General features: G+C 36.3%; 1 protein-coding gene across 1 annotated transcript; it reads left to right on the top strand.

Moving 5' to 3' along the window:
- Positions 1 to 622: 622 nt before the first annotated feature.
- LOC121161910 (phosphatidylinositol transfer protein beta isoform-like) lies at positions 623 to 6,415 on the top strand. Its single transcript, XM_040988581.1, has 2 exons — positions 623 to 842; positions 5,850 to 6,415. Exons 1-2 carry the CDS (start codon positions 623 to 625, stop codon positions 6,413 to 6,415), a joined length of 786 nt encoding a protein of 261 aa, XP_040844515.1.
- Positions 6,416 to 11,547: the final 5,132 nt, after the last annotated feature.

Below are 11,547 nucleotides of genomic sequence, written 5' to 3'. Positions count from 1 at the left end.
CACCGAGTTATTGCTGACCTTGAATTTTTTTTTCTTTTTTCCTTTCTCAAGTACCCCAGCAACACAGCAGAGACAAATACCACAAGGCAACAACACAACACAAAGGCATGGGGCAAGGTCACAGGGAAAGAAATGAGTAAGAGCAAGAAGCCAGCGCCACCGTGAAAAATCACCAAGTGGCCTGGTCAATTGCACTGATGACAGATGAAGAAACTGACAAATAATCAGATAGGGAAGTCAGAAAAATGATAATAAAACTCTTCAGAGACAATGAAGAACGATGGGAGGAGCTCAAGGAATCCAAAAATCACATCATCACAAAAACAAAACTATCCCAAAATGAGATCCTTAATTTTCAGCACAAAGTTGAAACCTTAACTAATAGAATGAATACAGCAGAAGACAGAATCTCTGAAATGGAAGACAGCCAGAATGAAAACACACAGAACATCAAACACCTGGAGAAAAACTTGAACAAACCCAACAAGACCATAAAGGAAATGGAAGACAACATGAAAAAGTCAAATATCAGATTTATAAGCCTTCTTGAAGGAGTGGAGAGACAGGTGTGTAATAGCTGCTCAATGAAATTATAGAGAGGAACTTCCAAAATACTGTGAACATGAATCCAGCCCGAATTCAGAAAGGACAGAGAACCACCAACAAATTTGACAAAAAGAGATCCTTACTCAGATATGCTGTGCTGAAGTTCCCCTCCAACGAATACAATGAAAGAATTATGAAACAAGTACAAAGAAAAGACAAGATTACATTTAGAGGAAAACCAGTCACAATTAATGCTGGCTTCTCAGAAGAAGCCCTCCGAGCAAGGAGAGAATGGAGTAAAATCATTCAAATCCTGAAAAGACCTTCCAAGCAAGAATAATGTACCCAGCAAAGAACTTGTTTGTATTTAAGAATGCAATTAAATATTTCCATAATAGAGAGAAACTAAAAGATTATGCCAGCATGAAATCAGTTCTAAAAAATAAAAAACTCCTTAGAAATGTGATAAACCCAGAAAGAAAAAAAAGGGAAAAAAAGAAAGGAGGGAAGGAAGGAGAGAAGGAAAGAAAGAAAGAGAGAAAGAAAGAACGAAAGAACGAAAGAACGAAAGAAAGAGAGAGTAAAATCCATAATCAAAGATGGCGAATTGGAAGACATCCCCACTAAAGGCCACACAAGAAAAGACAGAGATAACAACACTTGCAAACACACACACACACAGTAAGTCATAATCACAACCTCTCAAAATTAACTCTAAACACATATGGCCTAAAATCATCAATCCAAAGACATAGATTAACAGAATGGATTAACAAGCAGGACAAAATCATCTGTTGCTGCAAGAGACAAGTCTAACCAAAACAGATGCTAACACACTGAAAGTGAAGGGATGGAAAGAGATATTTCACGCTAATGTACGGGAAAAATATGTTGGTGTACCTGTTCTAATTTCAAATAACATACACTTCAACTTGACAAATATCAAAGGTGACAGAGAAGGACTTTTTATATTATTGAAGGGAGCCATCATCAGGAAGTGATTACCTTTAAAAACATCTACACACCAAACACAAGTGCATCCAGCTACATGAAGCAATTACTGACAGACTTAAGGGGAGACAAATACAATCATTCTAGGATACCTCAACACACCATTAACACCAAAAGACAGATAAACAAGACAGAAACACCACAGAGAACCTACAGAACTCACACAGACGATAGAACAAATGGACTTAGCAGACATTTGCAGAACCTTCCATCTTATGAACACAGAATACACATTTTTTTCAGGAGTGCATGGCACCTTCTCCAGAATCGACCACATAATAGGACACAAAACAAGTCTCACTAACTTCAAAATAATTGGAATTATATCATGCACTTTCTTAGACCACCAAGGAGTGAAACCAGAAATCAATAAATCAAAATGTCCCAGGAAGTATGCAAACACTTGCAGGTTGAACAATATGTTGTTTAATAAACAATAAGTCAGAGAAGAAACTAAGAATAAGATAAAAATTTTATGAAAACTCAAACACAACATTCCAAAACTTATGGGACACTGCCAAAGCAGTACTACACAGTAAGTTCATAGCAATTAGTTTTATGTCAAGTCCCAAGAAAAATACAAAGTACAGGAATTAAAAACACACACTTAGAGAAAATGGAAAAACGGCAGCAAAATGGCACAAAATGCAACAGGCACCAAGAAATTATCAAAACAAGGGAAAAGATAAACCACATAGGAATCAAAACAAACAAAAAATACACAAAACATATCAAAATGTTGTTTTTTTGAGAATAGAAACAAAATAGACACCCACTCTCTCGACTGACAAGGAAAAAAAAATGAGAATTAATAGCATCAAAGATGCAAAGGCAGCCTAAAAACAGACACTGCAAGCATTAAGAAAATAATTAGAAATTACTACAAAAAACTGTACTCCAACAAATCAGAAGACCACCAGAAAATGGAAAGATTTTGGACTCCCTCCACGTACCAAATCTTACCCCAGAGGCAACAGGAGACCTGAACAAGCCTATACCGGGGTGACAGATTGATTCAATGATTAAACACCTTCCAATAAAGAAAAGCCCAGCCCCAGATGGTTTCACTGTAGAATTCTATAAAACATTCCTAGCAGAGTTAACCCCAATCCTCTACAAACACTTTGAAACAAGAAAAGTAAGCAATCCTTCCAAACTCATTCTATGAAGCCAACATCACCTTAATTCAAAAACCGGATAGAGAACTAACAGAGAAGGAAAACTACAGACCAATTTCCCTGATGAACATTGATGCATATTCTCAACAAAATCCTAGCCAATAGAATCCAAAAAAACATGAAACAGATCATTCATCTGGATCAAGTAGGATTCATCCCAGGAATGCAGGGATGGTTCAACATTAATAAATCCATAAATCTAATACACCCCATCCCAAAATTGAAGAACAAAAATCTTTTAAAAGTGTCAATAGATGCAGAAAAAGCTTTTGACAGAATTCAAACCCATCTCATGTTAAAAACTCAAACCAAGGTAGGCATAGAAGGAACAATCCAAAACCTAATCAAAGCAACATATGAAAACTCAACACCAGCATCATACTGAATGGAGAAAAATTGGAACCCTTTCCACTGAGATCTGGAACAAGACAAGGGTGTCCACTATCTCCACTGCTATTCAACATAGTACTAGAAGTGCTCAGAAAGGCCATAAGACGAGGAAAAAAAAAAAATCAAAGGAATCCTAATGGGAAACGAAGAAGTCAAGCTTTGACTATTCACAGATGACCTGATTCTATACATAGAAGAATCAAGAGGCTGCTAGAACTCATACGAGAATTTGGTACAGTGGCAGGGTACAAAACAAATGCACAAAAACCAACAGCCATAGTGTGTGCAAACAGCCCCAAGATGGAAAAAGATCTAACCAGCATGATACCGTTCAACATAACAGAGAAGAAAATGAAGTGTCTAGGAATAAATTTAACTGAAAGTGTAGAAGACCTCTTTGAAGAAAACTACAAAAAAAAAAAAAACATAAAAAAGAAATTGAAGAAGACCTCAAAAGATGGAGAAGCATACCATGTTCCTGGATATATAAAATCAGTATCAACAAAATGTCCATGCTACTAAAAGCAACATATACATTCAACACAATCTCAATCAAATTACCCAAAACAGTCTTCATAAAACTGGAAAAAATGATACAAAGATTCATCTGGAAGCACAAAAAAGCCATGAATAGCTAGAACCATCATAAAGAACAGGAAGTTAACAGACACAAAGACAGAAAGTATATTCAGTGGAGTAGAATAGAAACAACGGAAGGGTACCCACATAGATACAAATAATCTTTGGGGAAAAAAATGACAGTCCAGGGAAATGGGAAGGTCTCTTCAATAAATGCTGTTGGGACAACTGGTTGATAGCCTACAGAAACAAGAAGTTAGACCCACATCTTTCACCATACCCTAAGATCAAATCTAAATGAATAAAAGACTTAAACCTAAATCCAGAAACCTTCAAACTTATTGGAAGAAAATGTTTGAAACACGCTGCACCCCTATGTCCATAGCAACACAATCAGTAATTGCAAAAACATGGAAGCAACCAAAATGCCCAGCAACAGAAGATTGGATAGGAAAGCTATGGTTCATCTACTCCATGGAATAATACTCAGCTATTTAAAAAACTGCATTTATTTGTGGTCAAATAGGCCCAATTTTAAACCATTATGCTAAGGGAAATGCGCCAATTTCAAAAGTTAGATACCATATGTTTGCCTCAGTTTAACATGAAATGATGTCAATCTAAAAAACAGTACCTGTGAATTGTATTATTGCAACCTCAGTCTGTGTCACATGGACTAATATATATGAAGCAACAATCAGTGAGAGACAGACTGCTTATGATCTACATCAAAGAACTGAAAAGCATGATATGCTTTTAATATCCTGTTATTCCATAATGGGTCGGGAGAGCAGAGAAATCTTCCACCTTGTCAGAGTGTGTGAGGAAGATGTTAAGTATAACCTATCAAGATTGTAACTGGTAACTACAAGGCAACGGACTCGAATCTGTATTAGACACTAGCAAAAACTATAGACACATACAGGGGGAAATCATGCTTGAATAATATAACAGCTAAATATAAAAATGAAAAAGGACACATGACAGCTGAATAGTATCCTATAATCATTTTAAGGTGTATTACAGATGTGTATAAACTAAAATGGGAAAGTCAATGAAGTAGACACAGAATGTGGTGAAGAACTTGTATTTTCTAACGTATTGGTTACTTAACTCCATGTCAATTAACTTCATGATGTTGTAAATTATTGTTGAAGTTGTATAGTGAATTTGGAGGGGATGATATTTTGCCAGCTCTGCTTTCAGACCAGGGATGGTCTCCCAATGAAACTGCTAAATTTGTGTGGACAATAAGATGCTGGACTCTCTATTGTCCATGCCTGCAATGAAGAATCATGACTGGATATGAGCTGAACTACTGTAACAATATGAAGGAATTCAATATGGTGGGAGGGCTTTTTGGAGTGGTTGAGGGAATCCCAGAGTCTATGAAACTGTGTCATAAAAGGAAATTAAAAAAAAAAAAAAGAAAAGATGGTGATACACTCAACTGATTTGTAATAAACCAGCATACTGGCATTATAATCTCAGAATTCTGATGACACAATCACAAAATTATACAATCAAATATCATGATGCCACATTGAGTCATCAAAATATATTGTGATGTCATAAATCAGAGAATATTCTGTCATAGTCCACTTTAATGTTATAGCTAACAACTGTGATGTCATGACCCTACCTTTAAGAGCAAATTATCAGGGCTGGTATTGTGGTGTAGCAGACAAAGCAATTACCTGATGAAACTCCTGGCTCCTGGCATTGGTCTGCTTCAGTTCTGGCCAATATCACCATTTGGGAAGTGAATCAACAAATGAAAGATCTCTGCTTTCCCATCTCAGTCTAACTCTGGCCTATAGAAGAATAAATAAATATTTTTTAAAAGAGGTAGTAATCAATTGTGATATTACCAATAAACCATCGATTGGTGTGATCAAATTTTTACATAATAGGCTATCAGATTTTTGTCACAAAATATTTTGATGTAATAAGCAATTAGCATGTGATCAACAACTACTCTGATATCATAAATACTGCTGTGCTGTAGCAGCAGCGGTGGCAGTGGCAGCTGTTGGGGGTGGGGTTTCCAGGAAGATGGTGCTCATTAAGGAATTAGTTTAAAATCTAGAGGTGAAGTCCTGATATGAAAAAACACTCTGATGTGATGTTGGAGTCCCTTTCCAGTACTGTACAACAGGCGAACTGGAGCCTATCACATTCGACAGCTTTACTCTGTGGCAGAAGCTAGCAAGAATGAGACTGGAGATGCAGAAGGAATTGAAGTGCTAAAAAATGAGCCATACGAGAAAGTTGGTGAAACGGGGCAGTACACCCACAAAATTTGCCACCTGAAGAGCAAAGTTCCTGCCTTCATGAAGATGATTGCTCCCGAAGCTTCCTTGGTGATTCACAAAAAAGCCTGGTACGCCTACTGCAGAAATATTGTAACAAATGAATATATGGAAGATGATTTCTTCATTAAAATTGAAACATGGCACAACCCAGACTTGGGAACATTAGAAAATGTACATGGTTTAGAACCAAACACATGGAAGACGGCTGAAACTGTCCACAGAGATATTGCAGATCGAAGTCAAGTTGAACCAGCAGACTACAAGAGAGGCCCTTTGGGACCCAACTGGAAGAAGGAGCTGGCCAATAAGCCTGAATGTCCACAGATGTGTGCCTATAAGCTGGTGACCATAAAAAAAAAAAATCCTAAAAAAGAATGTCTATTAAGTAAGGAGTAAAGTTACAGGCCAGTTTTTACTTGTTTTCCTGAAGAGGAAAATCGTCTTAAAAGAATTTCCGGGTTTTATTGGAGTTTTTTATTTTAAATTTCAAGTGTTTTTTTCTACACCAGACCTAGCAAAACCGGGGATGATAGTTTGTGATTTATAGTAACACTAGATAATTGGCAGGCTCCTGCTAGGCAAACAAATCAAGGAGGGAATTCATTGTCATGGTGCAGAAACATTAGAAGTAGGGCACTTGGTGAGTCTTGTCCCTGAAACACATGTGTTATGGAGTTGTGGCTTGGAAACTATGCAAATGCTCCGGGTCCTCACAGGATGGAGTGTGTGGCAGCCCTCTGCAGCCGGCAGGTGTCCAGCTTGGAGACAAGGACCCTGCCTGGACACACCTCCACCCCTGGGTTGCCACCGCAGCTGCCCCGGATGCTCGCTGGAAGCCACTGCTCACCGCCATTTTTTTTTTTTTTTTTTAATTTAATGCAGGTAGAACACCTAGGTAAGATTTGTATTAGCTTTCTCTGTCTGCGTTCAGTCTCAGTTTTGTCTAATCCTGTCTGTCCTGAAAGCTTGTGTAGAATAATGGCGTTGAAGCCTTCAGGTCAGAGACCTTCTCCTGTAACCTCCCCTGTTCCTTGGACACGTCCTGCCCTGTAGTCAGATCCCTCCCACTGTGCCCTCAGGCATCGGGGTCACTGCCACATCCTGAGACTCTGTTGTGCTTCGCTGGGCAGTCCATCTTCCCTTAGCTGCATATCCTTGGGGACAAGCTCCCGCTGTAACTTAGGTCCCTTACCATCACTCTGGGGGCGAGGGACATGATGGCTCATTTTGCGAAGTAAGGAGTCCAGCCCTCTCCTTGTAGTGAACTTAACTCTCACTGGCATCTGTCGTGTTGGGCACCTGGGCACACACGGAAGCACCAGCCCAGCGCCTGAGTTTTAATGGTTTTCTAACAACTGTTGAGATTTGAGGGTATGTGTGGTGAATGTAAAATCCCTAGTTTACTTGGCAGTCTCTGGTTTAAATTACAGTAAAACAAACAAATGAAATTTAAACAGAAAATAAATTTGATCACAGAAAAATAAATAAATACTGCTGTTATGTCACAGCAAAATTTGATACCATAATGCTTCGAGAGTCTCATGAAAATTATTTGTGAGACTATGAAGCACACACTGTGCCAGCAGTAACACTTTCTTTCAGAAACATTTTATTTTCATAAAACATTGTGATGTCATAATAAATTGGTTTGTGATTAGTCACCATTATGATATAAATTAAAAATAGAACTGTCATATTCATTTGTGCTGCCACAAAGCTATCATTGAGCCGTCATAAAAAATGTGAAGTCATAACCCAAACTGTGTGCCATTATACCCAGTCCAATGTGATAAAACAATTTTGATATTAAATAAAATCGGTTTGATATCAAGCCTCACATCAGAAAACAGCCACTGTGCAACAACAATCAATTTTGTTTTCATAAAACAACCATGACACAATGGTGAATTCTGAAATCATATAATATCATTGTGATATCATAAACCAACAATAGTTTCATTCTAGCTCTTACTGTTTTAAACCATCACTGCATTTTCAAAAATAATTATTGTTTGTCTTTAATCAGTTGGTAGGTGATAAGCTGCTGTGCTTACACCATAATTATACCATTGTGATGTTAGCATCAATGGTTTAACTATTCATTCTAATAGAATTGTGATGTCATGGTCAATAGATGTTGCAAAAACTTTGTAACATTATAAACCTACAACAGTGCTGACATAATCATGTGTGATACAATAAAACACTTTGTGAAGTCATAAATAATTGCTTTATCATAATGAAATGTGCAATTATAAAAGTACAATGACTTCACAAATCTACCACTAGGGAATCAATTGTGATATTAGCCATAATTATTATGTTATGTCAACTGTAAAATCATAAACACAAATTTCAAATTTTGCAACACAGGTTTCAGGGCATAATGATACTTCCTTTCTACCTCCTACCCATGTTATGAACTCTAATCCACCATTTTTAATTTTCTTTTTCTTTTCCCTAAGTGTTTACCTTGGTATAGTTTCAGTTCACTCTCAATCCCAAGATTAACACTACATGAAGTAAATAATTCAGTGAGAGTATAGGAAAGCAAGAAAACCCTATTTTTTCTCAAGAACATAGACAAGGCTACAAACTATAATTCTTTATGTGTCAATCTTGCTCCTGTACATTGTGGTTTTATATAATGTGTATTAGTCAGCACAGATCAGAGAAAACATGCTTGCTATTTGATCTTGAATACTGGTGTATTTCATCAAGTATAGTGGTTTCTAGTTGCATCCATTTGTTGTGAAGGGCAGAATTTCATTTTTAATGGCTGAATAATATTCCACAGTGTATGTATATTACGTTTTCTTTACTCATTAATCCACTGATATGAAGATTTCTTATCTTTAGCACTAGTTTTGTACAGGCTTCACTAACCCTGATTTGCAGTCATTCTAGTAAGTGATCTCACCTTATTGACAAACACAAACATCTCACAATTATTTATGGGAAAAGTATCAAGGTAGAAGCATGCTTACCTCAGGTAAAAGCCCCACCATCGGTCTGGATAGATGTTTGGATTAATGGCATCTAGGTTTGGGAGCCATAAATACCATGGAGAAATGGCATAATAGGACTTTGTTATTATAGAGTCATTCACTTAGTATAGATTGCCTACTAATTAAATAACAAAAAAGAATCATGAATATGTTGGCTAACAACTGTTGTTCCAATCTGCAGGTAATCTCAAATGCATAGATTTATATAATGTTTGGTTTGTAAACAGAAAAAAAGACATGGTGCAATGGATCAGTCACTAAACCTTTACCTTGAACACACCACTGTCTCAATAAGGCATCAATTCCTGTCCTGGCTGCTCCAGTTCCCATCCAGCTCCCTACTTGTTAATGGGAAAGCAGTGATGGGTAGTAAAGGGTACCAAATCTTTGGGAACCTGCACCCACATGGGAGTCTCGGAAGAGGCTTCTTGCTCCTCTTTTTGGACTGACTCCATCCTAGCTGAAATCCTGCATAATAATTTTGTGTAAGTTACATAATTTACAAATATTTCTTCCATTTGATTGTTGCCTCTTGATAGTCTTTTGTTCATTCTGTTCCACCGGATTTTATGGCTAGTCTCAGTGCCAGGCTGTTTGAATTATAGCAGCCCTGTGGTATGTTTTGGAATCTTTTCATCTGATATCCATTGTCAAATTGCATCTTTTATTCTGGTTCTGAGTTATGTTACATTTTTAAGTAACATAGCAGATAGAATAGGTATATGAATAATCATCAGAAATTACTATAAAAATAGATTGAAAATGTAAAAGAATTGGATACATCTATTGACACACACACAATTTACTAAAATTGAGGCTTGGTAACATAGAAGATATAAATGGAATAATAGCTAGGATAGGGATGGAATCATTAATAAAGAATCTCCTGATAGTGGCAGCCCGGGCAGGCAGAGTGGAACCTCCACTTTGTCAGCCACTTTAGGCATTGTAAATTTCTACTTTTCTTCGTGTTCTTTTCTTCATGTTATTGTGTGTTTTCATTTATGGGATGTATGGTGACTGTGTAATAGAGAATCTCATGTCCAGATGTGAGTATGCAGTGCAGTGTGCATCTCTACTTCCACATTAAACATGGACTATTAATGAAACTGTTATCTTGGCAATAGGATGCTGGACTCTGTCATTGTCCATGCCTGCAATGATGAACATGTGACTGTTTATGAAGGACTATGTGATAGTAATAGTATAGGGGAATTTGGTGGGGAGAGAGGGGACTTGGGAAAGGGATAAGGAGATCCCAGGCCTATAGAAATGTAGCATAGAATGACGATAATAATTAAAAAAAAAACTAAATATAAATTTTTAAAGAGTGAGTATGTCAGGACAAAAAAAAAAAAATCTCCTGATAGAGAAAATGACAATGCCAGATTCCACTGCTGAATCTATCAATCTTTTCAAGAGGAACTAACTCCAAATCTAATATTATCAAAAAAAATTTGATGAATAATTCCCAATCTCATTCTGTGAGGCCAGCTTCATCCCCCAGCCAAGATATGATACAAAAACAAACTATAGAACAATAGTATTGATGAACATAGATGTAAAAGTCATCAATAAAATACTAGATAAAATAAATCAGAAATACATTTAAATTATGTCATTCATTTGTACCTAATGGGATTTATCACTGGAATGCATGTATGCTTCAGCATACATAAGTCAATGTTTCTTACACTGATAGTAATGACTTGAGGAAAAATAAATAATTATCACAATTGTGAAAAGAAATCATTTGGTAAAACATACCATCCTTTCAAGAAAAATTCATAAGCAAATTGGGAGCATATAAAACATTCTTCAAATAAAAAAAAAAAAAAAGCAAGAGAATTTGGGGAAGAGTTGCAAACATTTCCACTAAGATACAGGACCAGATAAGTATAACCACTCTCACCTTTGTAATTCAATATAGACCTGGAATTTATGAACAGAGCCACAGGCAAGAAAATAAATCAAAAGGATACAAACAGGAAAGCAGGAATCAAGCTATTCCTGTTTGCAGGTGAGATAATTCAGTACATAATGGAACCACAACTCTAAGAGACTCATAGGAGAGAACTCATAAGAAATTTTGGTAAAGGTTCAGGATAAAAAAGTCAACATAAAAAAATAGCAATTTGTATGTACCAACAATTGCATGCTGAGAAAGAATGTGGGGGATCAGTCTCATTCACACCAGCTGCGATATATATATATTTAATATATTAAATATATATTTGATATATATTAATATAAATATGAATATAGTATAACTATAAATATATATTTAATACCTATTAAATATATATTATATATATATTTAAATATCTTGAGGTAAATTGAAGAATGTGAGGGATCACTAACATGAAAATTACAAAACCATGACAAAAGAACTAGTAGACCATTTTAAATAAAGGAAAAATTGCCATGTGTAGGGATTGATTCAAATAATATCACCAAATGCACACATGACCTAAAGCAATTTGCAAATTCATTGAGATGTTACTTTAAATTCTATGATGT

Source organism: Ochotona curzoniae, unplaced genomic scaffold, assembly GCF_017591425.1.
Source record: "Ochotona curzoniae isolate NIBS_2020 unplaced genomic scaffold, NIBS_Ocur_1.0 contig_492, whole genome shotgun sequence".
Classification (NCBI taxonomy): domain Eukaryota; kingdom Metazoa; phylum Chordata; class Mammalia; order Lagomorpha; family Ochotonidae; genus Ochotona; species Ochotona curzoniae.
This window is presented reverse-complemented; position numbering and strand designations above follow the sequence as displayed.